At 65.0% G+C, this 22,894-nt stretch overlaps 11 protein-coding genes across 11 annotated transcripts; 6 read left to right on the top strand and 5 right to left on the bottom strand.

Annotated features, from left to right (window-relative positions):
• Positions 1-69: 69 nt before the first annotated feature.
• F751_6175 (GDT1-like protein 5) lies at positions 70-1,597 on the top strand (the record flags this gene model as incomplete). The annotated part of the gene is made up of 6 exons (XM_011399809.1): positions 70-142; positions 254-309; positions 417-494; positions 647-781; positions 1,008-1,179; positions 1,401-1,597. 6 exons carry the CDS (start codon positions 70-72, stop codon positions 1,595-1,597), a joined length of 711 nt encoding a protein of 236 aa, XP_011398111.1.
• A 413-nt stretch (positions 1,598-2,010) lies between these two features.
• On the bottom strand, positions 2,011-3,914 carry F751_6173 (hypothetical protein; the record flags this gene model as incomplete). The annotated part of the gene is made up of 5 exons (XM_011399807.1): positions 2,011-2,274; positions 2,458-2,615; positions 2,847-3,241; positions 3,508-3,704; positions 3,855-3,914. The coding sequence occupies 5 exons, from the start codon at positions 3,912-3,914 to the stop codon at positions 2,011-2,013; spliced, it is 1,074 nt and encodes a 357-aa protein (XP_011398109.1).
• F751_6174 (hypothetical protein) lies at positions 2,024-2,380 on the top strand (the record flags this gene model as incomplete). The annotated part of the gene is made up of 1 exon (XM_011399808.1): positions 2,024-2,380. The coding sequence occupies one exon, from the start codon at positions 2,024-2,026 to the stop codon at positions 2,378-2,380; it is 357 nt and encodes a 118-aa protein (XP_011398110.1).
• Positions 3,915-4,783: 869 nt separating the features above from the next.
• On the top strand, positions 4,784-9,630 carry F751_6172 (ABC transporter G family member 2; the record flags this gene model as incomplete). Its single annotated transcript, XM_011399806.1, has 17 exons — positions 4,784-4,789; positions 4,885-4,977; positions 5,102-5,261; positions 5,556-5,712; positions 5,893-6,007; positions 6,280-6,436; positions 6,735-6,950; positions 7,222-7,301; positions 7,478-7,548; positions 7,753-7,911; positions 8,145-8,239; positions 8,494-8,580; positions 8,728-8,869; positions 8,970-8,988; positions 9,160-9,213; positions 9,372-9,443; positions 9,559-9,630. The coding sequence occupies 17 exons, from the start codon at positions 4,784-4,786 to the stop codon at positions 9,628-9,630; spliced, it is 1,755 nt and encodes a 584-aa protein (XP_011398108.1).
• A 464-nt stretch (positions 9,631-10,094) lies between these two features.
• F751_6171 (Inositol phosphoceramide mannosyltransferase 3) lies at positions 10,095-12,406 on the bottom strand (the record flags this gene model as incomplete). The annotated part of the gene is made up of 5 exons (XM_011399805.1): positions 10,095-11,154; positions 11,363-11,577; positions 11,653-11,677; positions 11,792-12,219; positions 12,314-12,406. 5 exons carry the CDS (start codon positions 12,404-12,406, stop codon positions 10,095-10,097), a joined length of 1,821 nt encoding a protein of 606 aa, XP_011398107.1.
• Positions 12,407-15,533: 3,127 nt separating this feature from the next.
• On the top strand, positions 15,534-16,349 carry F751_6170 (Ethylene-responsive transcription factor RAP2-3; the record flags this gene model as incomplete). The annotated part of the gene is made up of 3 exons (XM_011399804.1): positions 15,534-15,586; positions 15,730-15,851; positions 16,078-16,349. The coding sequence occupies 3 exons, from the start codon at positions 15,534-15,536 to the stop codon at positions 16,347-16,349; spliced, it is 447 nt and encodes a 148-aa protein (XP_011398106.1).
• Positions 16,130-16,474, bottom strand: F751_6169 (hypothetical protein; the record flags this gene model as incomplete). The annotated part of the gene is made up of 1 exon (XM_011399803.1): positions 16,130-16,474. The coding sequence occupies one exon, from the start codon at positions 16,472-16,474 to the stop codon at positions 16,130-16,132; it is 345 nt and encodes a 114-aa protein (XP_011398105.1).
• Positions 16,475-16,851: 377 nt separating this feature from the next.
• F751_6168 (hypothetical protein) lies at positions 16,852-18,526 on the top strand (the record flags this gene model as incomplete). The annotated part of the gene is made up of 7 exons (XM_011399802.1): positions 16,852-16,890; positions 16,995-16,999; positions 17,307-17,346; positions 17,547-17,642; positions 17,769-17,928; positions 18,066-18,313; positions 18,479-18,526. The coding sequence occupies 7 exons, from the start codon at positions 16,852-16,854 to the stop codon at positions 18,524-18,526; spliced, it is 636 nt and encodes a 211-aa protein (XP_011398104.1).
• A 248-nt stretch (positions 18,527-18,774) lies between these two features.
• F751_6167 (Gramicidin S biosynthesis protein GrsT) lies at positions 18,775-19,852 on the bottom strand (the record flags this gene model as incomplete). Its single annotated transcript, XM_011399801.1, has 3 exons — positions 18,775-18,991; positions 19,142-19,578; positions 19,694-19,852. The coding sequence occupies 3 exons, from the start codon at positions 19,850-19,852 to the stop codon at positions 18,775-18,777; spliced, it is 813 nt and encodes a 270-aa protein (XP_011398103.1).
• A 568-nt stretch (positions 19,853-20,420) lies between these two features.
• F751_6165 (hypothetical protein) lies at positions 20,421-22,687 on the top strand (the record flags this gene model as incomplete). The annotated part of the gene is made up of 7 exons (XM_011399799.1): positions 20,421-20,506; positions 20,602-20,705; positions 20,993-21,195; positions 21,404-21,490; positions 21,726-22,055; positions 22,207-22,301; positions 22,537-22,687. The coding sequence occupies 7 exons, from the start codon at positions 20,421-20,423 to the stop codon at positions 22,685-22,687; spliced, it is 1,056 nt and encodes a 351-aa protein (XP_011398101.1).
• Positions 20,732-21,193, bottom strand: F751_6166 (hypothetical protein; the record flags this gene model as incomplete). Its single annotated transcript, XM_011399800.1, has 1 exon — positions 20,732-21,193. The coding sequence occupies one exon, from the start codon at positions 21,191-21,193 to the stop codon at positions 20,732-20,734; it is 462 nt and encodes a 153-aa protein (XP_011398102.1).
• Positions 22,688-22,894: the final 207 nt, after the last annotated feature.

Here is a 22,894-nt window from a genome sequence, read left to right as displayed (position 1 = left end):
TTGCAAAGGATAGACGGCCTTGAAATTGCGCGCCTACAGGCACTCCTCTTCACGGGCGGTACGCCGACAATGGAGGCGACCTCCACCCGCTTCGTGGAGGGGTTCCTCAAGTCATGGGGTGTTATTATGGCCTCTGAGATCGGTGAGCCGACCGGCTGTGCGTTGCACGGGTGTGTGCTTTGTTATTGGTGGAGGCCTCCCAACAAGGGCACCGGCGCCACCTCCCGGTCCCCGACGTCAATCAATCCTGCAGGCGACAAGACATTCCTCATCGCAGCAGTCATGGCCATGAAGCACCCTCGGAAACAGGTACGACGGTGTTCTGGATGGCGGCGGGGTGTCACAGGGGGACAGTGCTGGTGAGTTGAGTACTGCCAGCTTCCAGCACCTCATCCTCGGCCACTCCATCAATCCAGGTCTTCGCTGGCGCCATGTCGGCCCTGGCGATAATGACCGTGCTCTCTGCGGCCATGGGATGGGCAGCACCAAACCTGGTGAGACCCGTGCGGTCTGTAGGAGCGAGGAGGCCTCTGGTACCCAGATCGGGATGCACAGCGAGGCTCTGCACTGAGTTTGGAAGAGGGTGCCGCCGCTGGCATGGCCCGCCCCTCCCATGCCGCCTTTGCCCCCACCACCTGCACCCCAGATCTCGCCGGTGTACACGCACTACGCGGCCACCGCCCTGTTCTTCGTGTTTGGGCTGCGCCTGCTCTGGGATGTGGCGCGAGGGACCGTGGAGCCCGAGGGCGACATCGGCGAGGTGGAGAAGGAGCTGGAGATGGTGAGATAGGGTGAGGGTGTGTCCCCTGCGGTCTGCACCCGGGGCTATCATGGCCGGGCTGCAGTGCCCCTCCACCTCCACTGCGCATAAAGCAGTGCGGGGCTGGGCTGGCTGCCTGCCTGTCCGAACCAGCGCTGGCTCACGGCGGGGCCGGCCCCTGCCTCACGCCCTCCTCCCCCCATACCCACGCCCTCAGGCCGAAACCGCCCATCCTCCGCAACCGCAGACCCTGCGCGGCGGCCAGTCGGCGCCCACCGAGGCCCGGGCCAAGGGCCTCGCCGCCAGCCTGGCCTCGCTCCAGGCGGCGGCGCGCCGCGTCTTCCCGGCCATTCTCCTCCAGGCCTTCACGCTCACCTTCCTGGCGGAGTGGGGGGACCGCAGCCAGATCGCCACCATCGGTGCGCACAAGGGTGGGGGTTTGTGTAGTCTTGGGGGGTACCTGGGGGTGGTGCAGGCTGAGGAGGGCAGCCCGGGGACAGCCCGGCCGGCATGTTGATGCAGCATCTTCCGGCGCCCTCACCTTTCATACTCCTGCCGGCGCCGGGGCTCGACCCGCGCGCTCTGGCGCCCCTCTCTCCGACCCATGAGTCACCGCCTGGCTCTCCCCGCCCCCACACAGGACTCGCCACGGGGTCGGACGTGGTGGGCGTCACGTTGGGGGGCACGCTGGGCCACGCCATGTGCACGGGCGCGGCGGTGCTGGGAGGGAAGCACCTCGCGGAGCGGGTGGACGAGCGCGCTGTCTCCGCGGTGGGCGGCGTCCTCTTCCTCCTCTTCGGCGCGCACTCCCTTTGGGTGGGGGCCCCGGATGTGTGAAGGGGTCATGGACGCGGCGGCGCTGGGGACTGCGGGCCAGACGGGGGCTCAACCTCCTTCTCGGCGCTGGATCGCGACAGCGGCGAGGAGAAAGGCAAGGGCCTCCCCAGGTCTCTGCGCACTCGACTGATGCTGCTGCACAGGCGTGCACTGCGACACCCCAGCGCTGCAGCTGCACTGTCACTGTGTCACAAGCGGGGGCTAGGTGCAGCTGGGGGCATGTCAAATATGGGCAACTGGGAGCAAGTTTGTGTTCTGTTGTGCAGCACAGGGTTCCCAGGCACTGCACTAACGTGAGGAGGGAGAGGGAAGAGGAACCCGCTGCCGCGGCAATCTCAGCCGTCACTGGTGAATGCTTGGACCAGAGGTCCTGCCAAGCCCGATCTCAGGACCTCGCCTCGTCGCCACCGCCATCAGGTCCGGTACATGCGCGGCGGCGGCTCGGCCGCAAAGGACGGCAGCGAGCGCATGCTGTCCCCCGGTCCCAGCGTGGCGCTGGCTTGGGACAGGCTGCTCGACAGGGGCCTCGGCGGCGCGGAGTGGGTGACGGGGCCGAAGGGGGAGGGCTGGCCGCCGCCGCCGCCGTCGGAGCGCTGGGCCCAGGCCCGTATGAGGCGGCCCTCCGGGCTGGGCGGTGGACCGCCGGCCTCGGCCGCTGCGTTCCAGAATGCCACCCTCTGCAGGGGATTGAGAGTGGGCGTGCAGAAGGGGGCTTGGGAGGGTGCTAGGGTGATGCACGAACATTTCTTCGAGCCCTCGATCGCACGCAAGACTCCGCCTTGAGCTGGGAGGGTCTGCGCGCCACGCCCGCGTCAGGGTCTATCCACCCCCTCCCGCTCCATTCCCCCTTTCCTCCCCACCTTGTTCAGGGCGTGCGCGTCGTGGAGGGGCCGCGTGACCACCGCCCAGCCCAGCAGCCAGACCTGGGCCACGAGGCAGGCAAAGAAGGCCAGCCAGCAGGCCTGGTTGCCCCAAGTGAAGGGGTTGAAGGCGATGCTCACGCCCGCGGCGGTGCACTCTGCAGGCAGAAGAATGGGCGACAATGGGCGCGATCGAGAGCATCAAAGAGCACCGCACCGGCCGCAGGGTCTTTTCAAGGGTCCCAGCTGTTCAAGAAGCACGCTGTGGGGCAAGCCATGTTCGTCCCCAGGAGAGTCTGGAAGCTGCCAGGTGCCTCTGCACAGCCTGTGATTCGTCTCTGCCTCAACCTAGTACACACACCACCCCCAACCCCCCAATCCCCACACACCTCCCACGACGAGGAGGGAGAGCGCCCACTGGAAAGCGCGGACGCGCACGGCCAGGTGCAGGTCGTCGCGCGCCTCGCGCCTCGCCCGCCGCGCGCGGAGCCAGAGGACCAGGAGGAAAGCGGTGCGCCAGGTCAGGTGCACGATCACCGCGGCGGCGGGGAAGGTGCAGAGCGTGCACCCCGCCTCCCCGCCGCACGCCTGCCGCCCGCCCACCGCAAAGGCGGCGAAGAAGTAGCCAAGCAGGCTGGTGGGCTGCGCCTCCAGCTCCACGCCCCCGGGCAGCGTCACAAAGGTGCTCAGCCAGGCGATCACGGCCTGGCACAGGGCGATGGGGATGGTGAGCAGGAGGGCGGTGAAGATCAGGCTGCCGCTGGCCCTCCAGCCGCCCAGAGACCTGTGGCGGGGGAGGGGTGGATCGGCGAGGTCGGTGCCAGCGAGCATGGGCGCGAAGAGCGGCGGGCGAGGGGCCACAGGAGGGGTGGCGAAGGGCTTGATGGGTCACCGCACCCATCATGGCAACTCGGCGGTTGCAGCCTGCTGCACAGGGCTCAATCCCGCAGCAGCACCCCACGCTACAGAGCCCCTGCCCCTCGGCTAGCAAGCCACCCACTCCACAAGCAACCCCCCCCCCCCTTTCCCTCCGCACCCCCGGCAACTCACTCCCTGTCCTCAGGCAAGCGAGTGACCGCAGCAAAGGCCAGCAGGGCGGTCAGGCAGCAGAGGGGCTGCAGCACGCCGAGAGCCACGGTGAGATAGACGCGGCAGTTGCGCCCCGCTCCCGACCAGTCGGTGACGTCGTCCTGGAAGACGATGGAGGAGTAGCCCCACACGCTGCTCAGGCGCAGGGTCTGGGTGGCCTGTGGGGAGCAAGATGGGGGGAGGAGGGAATGGAGTGAAGGGTTCTAGCAGGGCCGCCAGTAACATTCGAAGGGATCGCGACAGGGCCTCCCCCAAACACGTAGGGCTGGTACTTGCAGCAAGGATTTCTCCCAAGTGAAGCCACGCACCATCCACACGATGATGAGCAACTCAAGGATGAAGCGGGCCTGCCAGAAGCGGTTGGCCATGCGATGCTGCGGCAGCTTCCTGCTGCGAGGCCGCCATGGAATGACAAAGGCTGCCGCTAGCAGGCATGCAAGCAGTGTGACAGCTGGGGAGAGGGAGGATGGGGAGCGGTGGATGCCTGTGGCATGGGGAGAAGGTGGCCAGGAGCAGTCCCCAGAACGAGATGCCCACCAACAACTCTGGAGGAGGAGCAGGGTCACCCTCACCGAGCACGCCAAGGACCGCAAAATCAGCAGGGCGCAGAGATTCGAGTGTCAGTGCCATTGCTATTATTCTAACGTGTTCCGTGTTTCAGTCAGAGAGCATCCTTGTCGAGGGTGGTTGATCGCCAGTTACCCATACAAGTGGTTGCGACGCTTTGGCGAGCCTGCGTCAGGGAGTCCCTGCGGATGTATTCCAGCAGAAATACAACGCTTTATATACATGTACCTCTCTGAACCAGATCCATGTGTGCGAGGATGGCCGTGGCACTCCGTGGCCAGGCGAGCGCCATCTGCCATCTTGCTTTTTGAAGGAACGCGATACCGGGGGGGTACTACAAAAATTTACGTCATACCCTTGCGAGCCTCCGCTCATGCAAGGCATCATTTCTCCGCCACAATGTTCCCAAAACCAACGAAGGAGTGGCTGTCTTGCAAAATACGGTGCGAGGATATAGAACAGTGTGGATAAGTGTCGTGTCTGTTGCACGACAGCGCTTGATCACCCGCAATTTCCGCACACAGCTGTGGAAGGCACCATGGCCGAGGTCGAGGAGGGGAAGGGCCTCCCCGTGGCATTGCACGGGGCATCCCCCACGCATCAACCTGCCAGTCCTCCCAGTGATGGCAGTGAGAGGAAGGGTGGTTCCATGCGAGGACTTCCCGTGGTCATGACGGTGCGTGGCGATCAGGGGTGGAGGACGACAACCCCAATCGTTGGTGGGGGAGTGCGCCCCCATTGACACGCCGCGAGCTCACCTCTCCACCGCAGAACATCACCTGCTCTGTGAAGAACAGCCAGAATCGCAAGGAAATCATCACCATCCTGAACGATGTCAGCGGCTTCATGCGCCCCGGCGAGATGGTGCGTGTGTCTTCAAAGGGCATTCTGGCAGGAGCAAGGCTTTCGCCAGGGAACCTGCAGTTTTTCACCCAAGTTTTCCTCATACATCTGCATGCTCCTACCGTGCTCCCCCATGCCTGTGCAGGTCGCTCTGATGGGCCCCTCTGGGTCGGGGAAGACCACGCTCATGGACATCCTGTCTGGGCGCAAGAACGTGGGGAAGATCTCGGGGGAGGTGCTGATGGGCGGCAACAAGCCTAGCGTCCCCTTCCTGCGGCGCTACACGGGCTACGTCGAGCAGTTTGGTGCGTGGGATGTTGAGTTCTGCCATGCTTGCTCCGCGATCTGGCGGCGGTGCCTGGACTTGGTGGGCGTGTAAGGGGGTGCGCTAAGGGCTGCCATCGACCAAGGCAGGAACAGGCGCATGAGTGAGGTCTCCAGGCAGCATGGCATGGCCGATGAATGGATACCCCTCTCCCTGCCTTGGGCCATGTGCAGCGGATCCACATCACCTTAAAGGACACCAACCATAACCACTGCCACACCCCACATGGAAAGACTCCCTCAAACTCCCAAACCCCGCATTTCTGCCCCTGAAGACACGCTAGTGGACTACATGACGGTGGAGGAGATGCTCATCTACACCGCCGAGATGAAGCGCCCCGTGGAGGAGGAAGCCAGCCTGAAGGTGGCGGCCGTGGAGGACACCATCACCGCTCTGGGTCTGGCCTCCTGCCGAAAGGTCAAGATCGGCAAGTGAGTGCGCGCGTCGGTGTGTTTGAGCCGTGGGATCAGTTCTTTCGTCGTGTGGGACTTGGAACTGGATGCAGGGAAACGGACCGGGTGGGGCCCGCCCACAGCTGATCGTTGCCCTGCACACGCTGCGTGACTCGGGAGTGGCAATCTTCACAGCTACATGCGCCGAGCCCACCGCAGCCACATGGCCCGCGGCATCTCCGGCGGCCAGGCCAAGCGCGTCAACATCGGGCTGGCGCTGGTCACCAACCCCCGCATCCTGTTTTTGGATGAGCCCACCTCGGGCCTCGACTCGGTGAGGCGGTAGGGTGGGGTGCCTGGGGTGGCCTGCTGCCGCTGTGATGGACATGCAGAGCAGCCTGTGGTACCTCGCTGGGGTCCATTGAAGACTGATGGGGGCACGCTCTCGGGCACGTGGTCGGCCAGACCGTTCAGCACGGGTGCTCGGCGCGTGGGGCGCCAGCACTGGCCATTGAGCCTCGAGCCCATGCGCCCGACGTGGGAGTGCGGGGTTCCTGAAACACGAAGTCTGCGCATCACCCCTCTCCCCCCCACTCTCCCTTGCAGTACACCTCCAACGAGGTGATGACGACGGTGAAGACGCTTGCCCGGCGCGGCCTGACGGTGTGCGCCACCATCCACTCCCCCACCCCCTACTGCTTCCACCTCTTCGACCGCCTGCTGCTCCTCCTGCGCGGCCAAGTGGTCTACTTTGGCACCGGCGGTGCGTGGGGCGCGGGGGATTGGGCGTGCATGGGAGCAGTCCACGAAGCGTCGCAGGGCTGGATCAGGGGCAGCACTCCTCCGAGTGCCAGGGTGTGTGCCCTGGGCCCAGGGCGCTGAAGATGAGAGTGACTGCATCAAATTCCCTCCATGGCCGCTTGCTTGTCAAAGGAGGGGAAGGGCTGACCGCCCCTCGAGCCGGGTAGATCCTCGTGCGGGCAGCCTGTCGACTACCAGCATGATCCCTTCTTTCTCTGGCACACACACTCCCCCCAAATTCCTCTCCCATGCCTGATCAGGCCAGGAGGCGGTGGAGTACTTTGTGCAGAACACGCCCGTCATCAAGGGCCTGATGGAGGGCGAGAACGAGGCGGAGTGGATCGTGGACCTCACTGTCCAGGCAGACCGGCAGGGCAAGGCGGGGGAGTTTGCCGGTGCCTTTGCCGCGTCGCGGCACAAGACCGTGTCTGACGAGGCGCTGCAGTCCCTGCTGCGCGACACCCCCTCCATGCTCGGTGGGCGGGTGGGTGTTTGGGGAAATGGGAGGAAGGCTGGGGAGGATGTAGCAGGGAGGACAGAGGATGGGATGCAGCGCCCAGTAGCTCGACGCCGGCTGCTGCATGTCGCTGCCAGGCCCTTGGCTGAGGGGCTACATGTGCAGCATCCTGAAACAGGCTGTGGTGGGGGCCTTGTAGGAGGTGACTTGGAATGCAAAGCGCACCAGGGCAGGCATGTGGCGTTCATGCGTGCCCATCTAGCGCCGCCGCCCTTCCCTCTGCCTCGCAGACGAGGACAGCAAGAAGGAGCTGGCGGTGCAGCGCGAGACCACCACGCCCTTCTGGTGGGCCCTCCTGGTCATGATCAAGGTTGGTGGCCGGGGTCGGGGGGGAGAGAAAGGTCACACCTGTGAAGGGAAGGGCAAAGGTTTGATTCGTCTGGACTGCAGGATTGCTGCTGCATCCACACCTCCCCAGCCAGTGCCCTCTGCCCGTCTCGGCCTGTACCCCTCCCCCTCACTGGTGATGCTTCTCTTTCCTCGCAGCGACGGGCGTTCAAGCAGTACAAGAACCCCGAGTTTGTCATGCCGCGCATTGCCGGCTCCGTCCTGTTCAGGTGGGGTGGCGTTTGGCACCGGTGCTGGTTGAGCACAAGGGATGGAATGGGGTGGAGGTTCTGGTTGGACGAAGGGATGCACTCCTGGCTGCACCCGTCCGCTCCACCTCAATCACAGCGCTGATCCGAGATCCGTAGGTGTTGCATCTCAGCACTCACACACACACACACACACACACACTATCCGCCTCCTCCACTCCACAGCCTGGTGATCTTCACCCTGTACTGGAAGAAGGGGGATGACCTGTCCACCGGCAACCTGTACAACATCCAGGCGGTGCTCTTCATGTGGGTCGTCCTGCCCGCCTACAACTCGGCCTCCACCATGCCCACGCTGGTCATGGAGCGCCAGCTGTTCACCAGGTGCTGTTTGTATCGGGCGGGAGTTTGGGGTCGTGCTGGAGGGTGCGTTGGGGACATGGGTGTTGTGGGGAAGCAAGCAGGCGCAGCTCTGGATATGCTGCTGAGCTGATCCATCAACACAGGGAGGGGCTGGGCCTGCCTTGGTCCCCTGCCTGGATGCCTGAACTTGTGGTGGACTGCAGCCCAGGGTCGCATGCACTTGATGGACCCACGGCCGAGCACAAACATCGCAGGGAGCGGAACGATGGGCTGTACCGCGTGGTGACCTTCCTGTTCTACAAGATGGTGGAGGAGGTGGTCATCCTGGGTCTGGTCTCGCTGCTCACATGTGCGCGGGGGGGGAATGCCCAGGCTGTTCATGCCAGGACTGCCTGTGCTTGGGTATGGGGTTGTGCCGGTTTGAGCCTAGGCCATGCCCTCAGGCATGCCCCTGGCCTGAATGTTGGTATCTGAAGGGGGCTCAGCGGGCCTCACCTCTGTGCACTCCCCCCCCTCGTGAGCAGCCTCTGGCCTCCCCGCCCCCACCCTCCATCCACCACGTGTCACCTGTTTCCCCTCGGACCCCATTCTCCCCCCCTGCAGCGCTGCTCGTGTTCTACACCGTCCGGCTCATGGGTCTGTGGGTCGTGTTCTGGCTCGCGAACTTTGTCACCATGATCACCGGAACCAGTGAGAAAGAAGGGGGGAGGGGGGGGGGGGGCTGCTAGGGCTCACTGCAGCCAGGCCGGCCTCGCAGAGCGCGGTGCCCCACTTGATCACATGCCACCCTGACCCTGTCGCCCTGAACCCCGCCCCATTCCTCCTCCCCAATCGCAGTGGTGGGCTACTGGTTTGCGGCGCTGTCGCCAAACATGGATGCGGCCAATGCCCTGCTGCCGCTGTACATCACCATTCAGCTCCTCTTCGCCGGCTTCCTCCTGCCCACCGGGGCCATGCCAAACTACTGGAGATGGGCAGCGTGAGTGGGGCGCGAAGGGGTTTTGCAGGGGCAGGGACAGCAAGTGTGCGTGTTTGCACCCCGACTCACTGTCCACCCCCCCTCACCCTCATCGTCGCAGGAACATTGATTTCCTGCGGGTGAGTGCAGGGCCACGACGGCATGCAGCTTTGTCGGCTTGTTCGAGTCTGGTTTGGGACGTGTTGCTTGGGGTGTGAGACAGGGAGCGATGGCAGGCCTGGGGCCTTGGAACAGGGATGGATGTGGTGGAAGCTCCACCCACCCCACACCCTCTGCACGGCGCCCTGCAGTACGGCTGGGGCGCCCTCATGAAGAATCAATTCTATGGGGACCGGAACGTCGAGGTGTGTTCACTGGGATGAGTTGTGGGGCCGGAGTCAGGTGGAGGCAGAAGGTATTGCGGGTAGGGAATTGGTCAGCCCATGGCATCATGGAAGGTGAGTCACCTCGTTTGTTACTGGCTGTTCGCATTCAGTTTCGGTGCATCCCTTCCTCTGTGCAGTATGTCGGCGGGACCATTCTCGGCTTCTACGACCTGGCTGGCATCAACATGTGGGGCTGGCTCGGCATCGAGGTGGGGGGGAGCACACAGGCTTGGGCCCGGGGTGGAATGCATGCCCTTGATCATGCGGGTGCCTCGTCGGTTCCCACACCATAAGCCAAAGCAAAACGTGCCCGACTCCCCACAGCTGTGCTTCTTCGTCGTGTTTGCGGCCTTCACTTGGACGACGCTCCAGTACCTCCGACACGACAAGCGGTGACGGGATGAAGGGGACAAATAATATGCTCTCTGACGGCCACTCTTGCCACCCTCCTGGCCGCGTCTCGTCCAGGGCGCACGCCAGGTGGCAGCTCTCTGGTGCACCTGGATCCCCCCCCCGCCTCGGGATTGAGCTACCACTTGGGCAACTTACGGACACACGCTCTCAGCCCCCATCCTGAAGTTTGATGTGACAGACGTATGTAACAAAAGTTATGGGGTTACTTGTCATGCTCAATGCGGGAAGCTGTTGAGAAGAATACGCTTACTTTATGATACTCGGCAACCAAGCGTTGGCTCGCGCATGCATGTGCACACACATGAGTTTGGCTCGAAACACGCAGAGGACAGAGGACGGGGGGGTTGCCCAGACGGCAGGCGTCCACGCAGCCGGGGCCTGCCTCGGCGGCCCTGGCCTGCTCATCGCTCGGCATGCAGCCCCCCATCCTCCCCTGCCGCAACCACTCACGCCACGCCGGTCACGAGGTAGACCTCGGTGGCGTTCTGGTGCCAGGAGAGGGAGGCGAGCACCCCGAGCTCCGGCTCGGTCAGCGCGCAGCCGCGCGCCTCGGTGCCGTCCAGGTTCCCCCCCCCCAGCAGGCCGTCCAGCAGCGCGGCGCGCTCCGCGTCCCAGCGCGCGCGGCACGCGTCGCCCCAGTGCCGCGCGTGCACGTACCCGGCTCTGTACAGCGCGGCCAGCGCCAGCGCGGCCGACTCCTGGCCGGGCGGCACGTCGCGCGGCCCGCCCGGCAGCTCCAGCAGCACGGGCGGCAGCCCTGCGCGCGCCAGCGCCGGCGCCAGCTCCTGCGCCAGCCGCCCGCCCCAGGACCAGGCGTTCAGGCGCAGGCCGGCGAGGTCGGTGCCCAGCCCGCCCAGCGCGCTTGGCGCGCGGTGCACCGCCGCGCGGGGCTGCCCGGCGGGGCAGCCCTGGAGCGCCGCGCGGGTGCCGTTGCGCGCGTCGTCGGCCTGGAAGCCGCCGCCCTCGCCGGCGTAGCCGTGCGCGGCTGCCTCGCCGCGCGGCGAGAGGCACACCAGGGGGGCGTCTCCCCGCGTCGGCGCCCCGGACGCCGGCTCCTCCGCCGGGTTGGGGCGCAGGACGCCCTCGACCAGCGTGACCCGGCCCTGGAAGCCGTTGTGGGCGATGGAGGCGTGCAGCGCCTGCGCCGCGTGCGGCGCGGCCTCGAAGGCGCGCACGCGGTAGCCGCGGGCGGCCGCCGCCAGGGCCAGCATGCCATAGCCAGCGCCGACGTCGACCAGGGTGGCCGGGGCGGCGTCGCGCGCGCCGGTGCGGGCGCGCTGATGCCTCTCGCAGGCCTCGAAGAAGGCGCGGAGCGTGCGGGAGGGGGTGCTCACGTCCCCGCCTGGCCCCAGCGCGCCGAAGCGCATCAGCGCCAGGCCCGCGTCCACCTGGTCGCCGGGCACACCCAGTCCCAGGCCGTGGTGCAGGACCACGAAGCGCGGCTCCTCCAGGCAGGTGGTGGGCAGGAGGGGGGTCACGCCGGGCGGGACGTAGTCCGCCTCGTACCTGGGTGGTCCGGGGCGTGTGTGCATGAGGGGGGCAGGGATGGATCAGGGTACATGGGCGGATTGAAAACATGATTGGAGGAGTGCGTCCGCGTGTTGACAGGCCGTACAGTGGGTGGCCCTCCGCGCCAAGCCGCCCACGATGCCGCCCGGGCACGGCGCTGCGGATGACCCGGCCCCCTCCCTCCCAAGCACACTGATGCTCTCACAGGGGTTTGGCGGGCGTAGGCAGCTCCCCAGGCTGCTGCTCGCTGCCACCGGCCTGCCCCTCCCCCTCCGACCGCTGCACGTTCCAGAGCTCCTCCCCCTCCTTCACCGGCCCGTCCTTCACCGGCTTCTCCTTCCACGACCCCGTAAAGAGGTGCAGGCTGGACCGCGGCAGCAGCGATCGCGCACCGTCCGTCCACTGGAACCCGGCCGCCACCTGCGGCAGGACGGTCACGGTCGGCGCCCCCACCGCCGCGCCGCCGCGCGGCGCGGCCACGGCCGCGCGCAAGACCTCGTCGGTGAAGGGCCCGGGCCCGCTGCGTTCGATGGTGTCGCGCCGCGGGTTGGCGTAGAAGGTGACATTGGCGGCGGCGGCGACGCGCGCCGCCAGCGCGGCCAGCGCGGGGTGCCCCGCCTCGGCCGCAAACCACCACTGCAGCAGCTGCGCATGGCGCCCGAACTCGCGCTCCGCGACCTCGCCGAGGGGGATGACGTTCTCCCAGGCCGCCACCAGCGCGTCTCCGGGGCGCAGGACCTCGTCCATCGGCTGCAGCGCCGCCACGTCGGCGTCGGCATACACGCCGCCGTGGCGGTGCACGACCAGGTAGCGCCCCAGGTCGGCGCGCTCCACTGCGTGGGGCAGCGCACGCCAGGCAGGGAGCAGGGCCGGGTAGTGCGCGGCCACCAGGGCCTCGACGTCGGCCGCGTCCCACAGGCGGTAGGCATGGCGCGGGTTCAGCACCTGCCAGCTGCGCATGGCGGCGCGCGCGTCGGCGCTGAGGCCGGGGAAGTCGAGGCGCAGGGGGTCGATAGGGCCATGGCGGGGCCGGCGCCAGTCCGGCTCAAACAGGCCCAGCATCTGGTGGATGGTGGGGGGGATGCGGGGGGTGCGGGTAGGGGGGCTCGCCCCTCGGTCCCCGGAGCCATGGGACCGGGCGCCAGCGTGCTGCGACCCGGTTTCTGCAGGGACTTGTGGGGAGCAGCGGCCGTCGGTCTGGCTTGGAGAGGAAACTACGCTGCCCGACACATTGCTCAGGGTGGATCATCGGCGGTCATGGGCGCATTGACGTCGGGCAACAATCGCTGGGAGGAGACCACCCTGCCCTCCAGGGAGATACATGGGCCTGGTGGTCCACCGGCTCATGCAGCGGGAGCAGTGCCAGCCCTGCGCGTCACCACCAACTCCCCCACTGCCTGGCCAGCTGGACCTGCCACTCACCCTTGGGGAAAGCACCGACAGACGTCCATCCTTGGGAGTCAGCACCCCGCATGCGAGTGACGCCCGCCACCAGTAGGAGGACTGCGGCGGACAGCAGGAGGAGCAGGGCCCATCGCCGACCGGCCTGTTCACGGTGCGACGGGGGCCCCGTCCTCGTCTGCGTTCTCCGCAGGAGGGCCGTCTTGAGCTTCAGACCTCCCTAATCCGTGCGGCATCCACCAAGTGCAATCCGAGACCGAGACATTTCCAAGCTCTTGGCAGACAGCCCCGGGAGGTTCCGGTGCCAGGGGAACGGCAGCTGTCGTGGGAGAAGCGCAGATCGGTCGAAGCGCTTCCAAGTACAAGCCCCGGGATGCCAAAAGTGGCGCCCAAGCATCGATTTCAGTCGGAGCGATCGGTTTTTGGAGATGTCCCCAATGTAATATCACCCAGGGGGTGATTGTGGTTTTGTTCCGACTCCCCTGCAAGCTGGAAATCACCGGAGGCGTCGAGTAATATATGATGGAGCGAGGAACGACGTTGAAGTGACGCATCCAGTCACCAGATTCTCCTTATTGAGGTCCAGTGCCAAATGTGGGATCGCAGATGTCCAGTGTCAGGCGCGGGCGATAAGTAGCACAGCACCGCAGTGTTGGAGGTAAAGGGGAGAGGGGGGGAGGTGTGGGGGGTTTCCATGTGTGGAAGCAAGTCCCAAAAAGTCCGCCGAGAGGGAAGGATGGACACTCAAATATGCTAGCTGATTTCAATCCTGCTCTGAGGAAAGCCGTCTGAGCATCGTAGAAGGACACTTCTCAGGGCCCTAAGAGGCTGTTGGAGTAGGTCGCTCTACCCCTCCACTGAGCGACGGACATCCAGCGAGACTTGAGTAATCCCTCGCATCCACTTTCTGCATATGACCACTTGAAATTTCAAGATGTGCTCTATCAAGGCGTCGTGCAAGCCTCGACAGCACATTTGCCCTCGCCAGGCCTAGGTGCTCAGCTCAGGTCGGGGTTGCCGGAGTAGGAAGCCATCGCCGGCACACCCCGCCGTGCACTAGATTCTGTATTACACTATGACACATCCAAAATGGATGTCTATGTCCGAGATGCGGTTTTCACGGGCAGCTCTTCCGGATAGTAAATGCAATCTCCCGCGGCTCTGTGGGTATATCACATATGAAATTCACATTCAGAGCGTAACCTTTTACTTACTTAAGAACAATATGATGATTCAAGCAATACAACAAAATACGTGCGTCGGGTGGTGGCCTTCCCCCCGGTGATAGTCAATTGCCGCAAAAGGGGTCTCAGTGACAACCGCCAGGGGCGCGAACTGCCCCGGCCCCAGCACCTGCACGATCTAAAGCCAGACCACAGGAAACATACATAATTGCAACGAGCCAGGTTGGGATCGGGCAACTGCAAAGAACTCAAAGAATTGAGCCCCTCGCGGTTCGCGAGCAGGTGTAAGAGCGGACATTGGCCCCCACAGAAGATCCGCGGTGATTCTCTGCCACCGCCGTCAGTGTATCTTCCTCCACCATGGCATCTCTCCGGGGCAACCCGTTTGACGGTGAGGTTTGGTCTGCACTAGAACGCGGGCATGCTGGTAGTGCTCCGGCTGCAAACCTGCACGGACATGGAATAGCCGGAACCGGTTGGCTTCCGGTGCCTTCCGTTGCCACGTTGCCGCCTCGTCCGACCAGAAAGGATTCTCGCACGAGGTGACTTCCCATGACTCTGCACTCCGGGACCTCGTTACCGTCTTCTCGCAGACTGGTCGTACTCTAATACTCTCTCCCTCATGACATACTACAATCCTCCCTCGGGCCATGCCTGGGTGGCACGGGGCATTGGGGAACCCGTCAGCCACCCAGCCCTCCGACAACTCGTGGAGGGCGCACTCTGCGAACGTGAGTACTATTGCTACATGCGTCACCAGAATAGATCCGCCATACTAGGGTCAGCGGGACGCAGGCTCGTGAGGGGCATCCGTACCCAACCCTTCCCCCTCCATACCGCAGTCGCAGTTTTGCTGCAAGAGGAAAGCAGGGCGCCACGAGCCGCCGTGGGATGGGTCATGTGCCGCGAGAGGGACCCGAGAGTCCCAAACGCCGCCACGCAGCACGCAAGGCTACACATTCCTTACCTAAAGAACTGGAAATCAGCGTCGACGCTGCGGGAGGAGCCCCTGTCAGCGGCCACGCGGCCGCCGCGAGAGGCGCTGTTTACACGAACGCCGCCGGAAGAACTGCGCTCCCCCGACTCCCACCACGCTCCACCAAGCACAGCCTGGCCCGATTTACTGCGAGGATTCCACCCTTGCAAGCGGGTAGGTGCCAAGGTCGCTCTTCCCGCCCTCCCCGGAACCTCCGTCTCCGAAACCGACCTCGGATGATTGCCTTGTGCGCAGGAGGACATGCTGCTAGAGGAGAACCCTCCGCTGGGCTTCTCATGGCGGGCGAAACGGGTCCGCACGGGCCTGCCGGAGCATCCCAGAACAGGAGAGCCGAGCCTCATCCCCAGGGCCGCCCCAGCCCCCGTCGTCGCCCTAGCCGCGAGCGCCAAATCTCCCAACCAGGGACTTCTAGCGCTTTGCGAGGCCGCCAGTAGCGCCGGAAATGACGATGGTGAGCCAAGCAGCACCTCCACAGTGAGCGCCCCGGGGCTGCAGGGGCCCCGGGGTAATCCCGGGCCGCCTCCCGTGCTCATAAAGTCTGTGACCGCCTCGCCCTTCCCGGGCACTCCCACCTCTCGGGGACCCGGGCCGGGGGTTCTGCTCACGAAGAAGAAGACAGCAGCCTATATCGGAGTCAGAAGGAGACCGTGGGGCAGCTACGCAGCGGAGATCAGGAATCAAATCACTGGAGCTCGAGAGTGAGTAAGGGTTGCAGGGATCCGTCAGGGAATGCCTGTGAGGAGATGAGGGTCTCGAGGCATGCTCCACACCATGGGCCACGACCGCCCTCCACCATGCGTGGAGGTATCCCTTCTTCCTGGAGCCGGGCAATCGAGGGACTGGGCATGTGCGCTAGCGGGGGGGGGGGTTTGTCCGACCACCCTTCGGCAGCAGCTCTGGCCTGCACAGTTCAGCTCTCAGGGCTCCAGACCAGGCCAGACTTGGCGTTCTGAGCACAGCTCAGCACCGCCATTCCCTCAATCTCCACAGGTGGCTGGGCACCTTCGAAACGGCGGAGGAGGCTGCCGTCGTGTACGACATCCGCAAGCGTCAGATCAAGGGGGAGGCTACCAAGTGCAATTTCCCGCCGCTCAAGAACAACGGGCTCGTAGGTGAGGAGCATAGGCGGGCGAGGGGGTGTGCAGGGCCACGTCTCGACCACGCGCTGCAATGACACTGCGCAGGCTGCCCTCCCCAGCTCGCGCTCTTGGTTGCAAGGCCATGGTAGCCCTAGTCAATGTCTTGTCGCCGGGGAGGTGACATGCTCTCGCACCTCCGAAATACCTCCGCGACCCCATCAAACCCTCATTTACAGTTTCACCCTTCCCACACCTGCAGTGGAGAGGGAGATCTGCCCTCACGGCCAGAGCGCCCCCGAGCGTCTCATCCTTCAGGTGCCTGCTGACTGGGCGGCGCAGATTACGCCCAGCGTGCGCGGCCCTGGCGCTGCTGCCCCGGCTGTACAGGGGCTCAAGCATGAGTCCAGCCTGGGACGGGAGGGGACGCTGGGCATGAGCCCCTGCTCCGCCTTCAGAGCCCTGCGAGATGTGGCCTCCTCCGAGCTTGGCAGCCCCACAGACCCGCATGGGCCAGCCTTGGCACTGGACTGACCTGGGGTTGGCCTGTTGTTTCTCCTTTCCCCCCCTCTGGGCGTACGCAGTTTTGATTTCCAGGCGCTGCGCCAACAGCCTGTACGGTAGTCCTGATGTACTGCATTGCTTGCATTCCCCAACATACCCTGACAACGTGATGTTTGTACTGTAATGTTCAGCTGGCGAGCACGGTGTGCGAGGGAAGGAGGTGTATGGTAAGCGGGGGGATCCACGGGATGCTCCTTCCACGTCAGCCGGGTGCTGTCGGAGGGCGCGCAGGAGGATGAGCTCCATACCCCTGATCTCCCACTTCGCAGACTGAAACATCTGTAGTCAATCGTTGCAATGAACTGTTGTTTGTCTGAAACCTGAAGTGGAGTTGGCGGTGCGGAGAGCGGTCGTGGGGTGGTGCGCTGGCTTGAGAGATCTCCCTTTAAAGGGACCCAATCTCACTCCTGAGCTGCCAGATCAGAGTGGAGGTATTTGAGATTGGAATAAATACATCATGAGCTACATCAGCATGCTTGCCGGCCTGCAGTCCATTCGCGTCGCGGACCAGGTAATCTAGGGGCTGAGCGCGTGGCAGGGGATGACGGCACTGCCTCCCACACTTGGCCTCGGCCCTTCACAAGCTTCCCAATCCCCTCCCTGTCCAATGCGCAGATTAGGTACACCACAGAGCTGCGAGAAGTATGGGCGAGTGGAAAGTGTCCATCGAAGCAGGAGGGCCTGGCCTGCGTGGCTGCTCTGGTGCCTCTCCTCACAGCACAAGACGAGCCGGTCCGTCAGACGAGCACAGCAGCTCTGTATTGCCTTCTGGAGGGCCACAAAGCCATCCTGTGAGATCCAGGGGATTGTAGGGGCGAGGGACGGCCAGTCTCACACGTACCTCTGCTCCTTCGTCTTGGATTCAGAGGACAGCTTGAGAATTCCCCAGCAAACCCATTCCCCTGCAATCCCTACCGCATTCCCCAGGCGGGCTCTGGCACTGGAGAACGAGGAGCTGATGGACAAGGTGGGCCAGGGGCTGAGCACCGCCCACCTCATCCAAACCTCTGACCCGTAATGAGACCCTGCCCACCACCTGCTCCTGCCGCCGTCAACCTGAAAACGCAGTGCATGCCCAAAATGACCCACACTCCAGCATGCGCCCCGCCTCAGGCGCGCGTCTAAAGTCTCGCACATCCCTCCTTCCCCTCCGCTCCGTGGGCACAGGTGGTGCTCCAGGCCCTGCGCGGAGTCCGCGACGGTCGGGGCGAGGACGCTGACTTCGTCGCCTTCCTGATGTCGTGCGAGGATGCATGCGTCCAGGTGCGCCTGGGTCCCGGGGCCGGGCCCGCCCATGCCCCGGCGGCCAGCTCCATTGCAAAGTCCTGGTCCGGTCAGCACGCCACGCCCACCGCACACCCGCCCCCCCCCCCTCCCTCGCGCCCACAGGCCGCCTGCCTGCGCACCAAGCTCCTGCTGCGCGTCGTCAGGTTGCTGGACTCCGCGGGGCACAATGCCCTCCGCGCACTGCGCACGCTGAGCCCCGACCAGCTCCGCAAGTTCTCCCTGTTTGACGGCCCCGCGCTCCTCTCCCAGGGCCTCGCCGAGGGTGAGTGCTCCAGTCTTGGGGCTCTTCCTGGCTGCCTGCCTGCCTGGTACCCTCTCTTGTGTATCCCGAGCCAGGCTGCCGTGCATCCCATGTCCCAGCCAACCTCACACCCTGGGCCCCTCCTCCGCCACCACCAGGCACCCTGGACCCGGCGAGCGCCGTGCCGGTGCTGGCCGCGGCCTGCCGCGCGCAGCCAGACTGCCTGACCCAGCTGGCCAGCGCGCCGCGCGCCAGGGCGCTGGCCGGCCTGGTGGGCGAGACCGCTGTGCCCGCCGGCACCCAGGCCGCGGCCGCGGCCCTGCTGGCGGACCTGGCCTTCCGCCCCGAAGCCTCGCCCGCCTGCCTGGAGCTGCTGATCAACGAGGCGCTGCCGCGGGCCTGCGAGGTCCTGCGCGACGGCGGCGCGGGCGAGGCGCTGGCCGGCGCCTGCGCCCTGCTGGCCGCGCGGCTGGCCCCGCGCTCCAAGCCGGCCTGCCGGCTGATCGTGCTGCACATGGCCGCGCTGGCGCCCGCCGCCGCGGCGCTGGTGAGGACGGGGGAGTACGGCGAGGCACGACACCTGCTCAGGGCGGCGGGGGAGTTTGCGAGGGAGCCGTGAGGGGCCAGGGCGGCGGCCAGGATGCGAGCATGTGGCGACAGCTCTGTTCCACACGATGTTGGCCCCCTGCAGCTCTATCGCGGATGCACAGCCCCTCCCACATCCTGTGCCTCGACCCTCATGCAAGCGTTCCATGTGTACTTGGAGCTGTTTCGGGGCCCTTGCTCTCCACAATTATACAACCTCACCGTGCAAGCGATCTGCCGTTGTACAATTTGCAACACAATGCGTGTTCGACACGCCCTGCATCACCGGCTGTCGGGCAAGAGGTGCCGCAGCTTGCCCTCCAAAAACTCCAGGACTGCCGCCGTCTGCTCCCGCACAAACAGGTGCCCGCCCTCAAACCACTGCACGCTGAAGCGCGAGGGCGGTGCTACACCCGCCCAGGCCTCGAGCTGGCCAGGGCTGTACCTGGGGTCGCTCATTCCCCCTAGCGCGATCACTCCACAGTCCAGCGGTCTCAGGCTGCAAGTGAGAAATCAAACATCTTTAGAGTTTGCGAACTGAAAGGCAAGGTTAGGGTGCAAGCGAAGCAGCTTTGCCCCACATAGTGGAGCAAGGCCCCTCTCACAATGCTGTCCTGCCTGCAACCTGCACACCCTCCCCTACCGTCACCTGGAGGGGGTATACGTCTCTACGAGCTTGAAGTCGGCCTGCAGGCCGGGCAGGAGGTAGGCACGCAGCGCCCTGCTTTCCAGATCGGGGTTGGCCCCGTACCGTTGCGTGTACACGCGCCAGAACTCGGCAGCCTCCAGTCGGTGCATAACATGGGAGTCGGGGTTGTGCTCCAGGCCCGCCAGGGAGGGTGCGCGATTGCCGGAGGCGAAGAGGTGCAGGGGGCGCTGCAGGCTCGAGCCCGGGGCCGACAGGAGCTGGGCCACCTCGTACGCCAGCCAGGCGCCCATGCTGTGGCCCCAGAGCACGACGGGGGGGTGGCCTGGCTGCAGGTGGGCGGCAATGCCCTGCACCACGTCCTGCGCCAGGGCCCGCAGGCACGTGGCCTTGGGCTCCTTCAGGCGGGAGTTGGTGCCGGGGAGCTCGATGGGTAGCACCTGGGCCGCGGATGGCGGTGGTTGAGGTGCTGGCGCATGGGAGGGCCCGGAGGTGGCTGGGATGGTCCCGACGACGACCCACGAATGCGTGCGGCTGACCCGTCCTACCCCGCACCTCGACACCAAGAGATATCGGAAATGCCCAGTCGTGGTACATGCATGCCCCCGACCCCGCCATGGGGAAGCATACGAGGCGCAGGCGGACCATAGGGGGCGGGCACTGCCGCGGCCCCGTCAGGACCCATGCATTTCGCTGGGCAGTTGATGCCGCCATTTCAGGGTCTGGGCTGCATTATACCGGGAGGAATGCCCTTACTCCACCGTCAGGGTCCTGGCAAGGTGTTCTCCAGCTGCGTCGCGGTCCTTCGGAGCATGGACGGGGGTGCTGAAAGAAAGCGCGCGCGCCGGGCTGCCCGTGCAAGGTTGTTGAATTCGAGCACTGCTCACCTGAGATCCTGCAGGGAGACGAGCGTGACGAGTCTCGGAATACCCTTATCTATGGCAACGAAAGTATTGCTTGCAAAAACTGTTCCGCAGTTATCCGGTGCCAGCATTCCTTCACTCGCCTCCCCGGGCACGTACATGGCAGTGATTTGACTGCTACAGGGAGATGCAGGGAGCCAATGGCGCCCGCCCGGCGGGGCTTTCGGGGGCAGGGAACCGAAAACAGAGCATCCACAAGAAGGCGTGTGGGGTGTATGGGTCGAGGGATCGAATCGCTGGTCGGCTCCTCCAGGACAGATGGTGGCAGGCACACCCTCCACATCACCAAGTCTGCCTGCCATTCAAGCCAGTCCCTACCCTGCCGTGGTACATGCAAACCCCTTGCACATCCGCCACAGATGGATCGCCACACCAGCGTCGCTAGTCTGCTCCTGAAGGCGGACTTGGCCCCTGACCCTCTGGAGCGCATGCTGGCAATCTCCAGGTAGGACTCGGGGGGGTGCTGCCGCTTGCCATGCCAGGCATCCCTCCCGTGCCAGCTGCTGGTGACGCTGTCATCCAGTCTCTCTCAATATGCAGAGTGGTCATCACCTACACCCTGGACCTCCTCCGTGCCGGCCAGGGCATGGGGGAGACCCCGGTTGTCATCCTGGGTCAGCACATCATGTCCCATCGGGACCTAGGTGCGTTTCGGTGGGGCATTGTGTTGCTAACGAACCAGGAGGCCTTGCATGAGGATGTTGCCGCGCTGGGTTTCTTGGAAGTGGCCTACGGGATGCATCCTCAACGAGGCTCCCAGGATCTGCTCACCATTGCGCGTGCCTCCAAAAGAGCATGACGAAACAGCGCACCCCAGCCATACCCTCAACCCAAGGAAACCGTGCATGGCACCCAACGTTTTCATCTCAACCTCCTGTAACCCCCTCCCCTTTTTTACCTCCCCCCCTTCCCCCCCCTTCGCCGCATGTAGCCGAGAAGCACCGAGGGGATGCGGTGGTGGTGATGCTGCAAGAGATCTGCTCCTACGACCCCGAGGCCCGGGTGACCCACATTCAGGGTAAGGCGCGCGGACCCGAGGTGGCCGAGCTGGCGCTGCAGGCGGTGCCCTCCTGCGCTGTGCGCGCTGCGCGGGGCGCGCTGGGCACCCTGGGCCAGGTCTCCGCCGCGCCATACGTCGAGGTCACGCTGAAGGCACGTGCCGCGAGGGGTCCGCGGCGTGGTGCTCGGGGATCTGATGCGCCGGGGTCGGGAGGAAGATGCCTGCACTGGCAGGCGACTGGGGCCTGCAGACCTGGAGGAGGATGACGACACTCAGTCAGCATGCCTCCCATGTCAGGTTCGGTCTCATCCATTCCTGTCCTCCCCCCAACAACCGCGCCAGGGCAACGGCCGGGTCTCGCTGCCGCGACAGGACGAGGTCTACACCTTCACCCTGCCCCTGCTGCACCTCACCGAGCCGCTCGCCGAGGTGGGAGCGGGGGTGGGGCTGTGAGGGTGCCTGGCATGTGTGTGCTGCAGCCAGAGGCTCGTAAACCCCAGCGAGGCTGCAGATTCCATGCTACAGTGGACGGCGTGCACGCAGCGCTGCTTGCCCACCTGCCGCGATCGGTTGCCCGTGCATTTAACTGAAGAGCCTCATCTCGGATTACCCAAAAAGCTAAGCCTCACCCTTTACCCCCCTTTTCCCCTTCATGGCACGCCAGGTGTGCCCTCTGGAGCTGGCAGGAAACTGCACCGTCACCTGCTCCGCCACGGGCCTGACCCTGACCCTCAAGTTCCGGGACGAGCACTCCGTCAAGGGGTCCATCGTGAAGCGAGGCAGCGAGGCGCGCATCGCCATCTTCTCCGGCCGCTGGGACGGGGCTGTGAACGTGGAGGTGCCGGACCTGGGGGCGGGAGGCACGGTGAGCAACGCGCGGGCGCTGGCGCCCGCCGTGGTGCCCTGGGTCAACGCGGCGCAGCCCGGGCCGCGCCGCCTGACGCGGCTCTGGAGCGCCATCCTGCAGAGCATGTACTTCATGGACGTGCATCAGGTGGGAAGCAGGTCGTGGGGCAAGTGCAGTGTCGCGGAGACTGAGGAGGGGCCCAAGCTGTGCATGCAGGGCGTGGCTGGCCAACAGCGCACGCACAGGACCGCTTTCAAATATCCAAACACTGCTGCCACCACTTTCCGCCACCCCGAAGGCGGCGGCATTCGGGAAGCGGGCAGAGGCGCTGGCGACAGACATTGTGCCGCTGCTCAAAGGATCCTTGCTGTATGAGGTCGCCGAGGGCATCAAGTGAGTAGTCCGGGGGGGGTTTGGGATGGCGGGCGGGACGCCTGTGGAAACTGGACAGTGAAAGTGGGGGTCCCCAAAGCCACCCCCCCCCTTCAATCCCCAAGCACGAGGGACATGGGCAATGCGAGCGAGCATCCTGCGCAAGACGTGCGATTCTGTGCACAAGAACCGCTCGCCTGCGCCGCGCCACATACCAAAGATCCAGACCCTCCCGACCGACCCTCCATCCACACAGGGCCGGGAAGAAAGGGGAGCCCACCGCGATCGAGAGTGCGCAGCCGCCCTCGCGCGAGCCCGCGCTGCCCCCGGCCATCAGGAAGGCGCACGCCGACGGCCGTGCCCTGGTGTACCAGCTGCACTACAGCGTGCAGACCATGGCAGACTGACCGGCCATGGCCATCATGACCAGACATGCACCTCTACCCCTGGCTGCTGTTGTCAGCTCGCATGCTGCTGCGGGTCAGCTTGACGGAGTGCGGGGATGACGGGGGGAGTCCTGGACGATCTCAGAGCGGTGGACGGCACGCTGGAAAGAAGGGCGTGCATACAAAAAGAATATCAGTTCGTTCAACGGTCGATGCATGCGTCAAAAT

The sequence above is a fragment of the Auxenochlorella protothecoides genome (assembly GCF_000733215.1).
Source record: "Auxenochlorella protothecoides strain 0710 unplaced genomic scaffold scaffold82, whole genome shotgun sequence".
Lineage (NCBI taxonomy): Eukaryota > Viridiplantae > Chlorophyta > Trebouxiophyceae > Chlorellales > Chlorellaceae > Auxenochlorella > Auxenochlorella protothecoides.
Note: the sequence above shows the minus strand (reverse complement) of the source record. Positions and strands in the feature narration are given on the sequence as shown.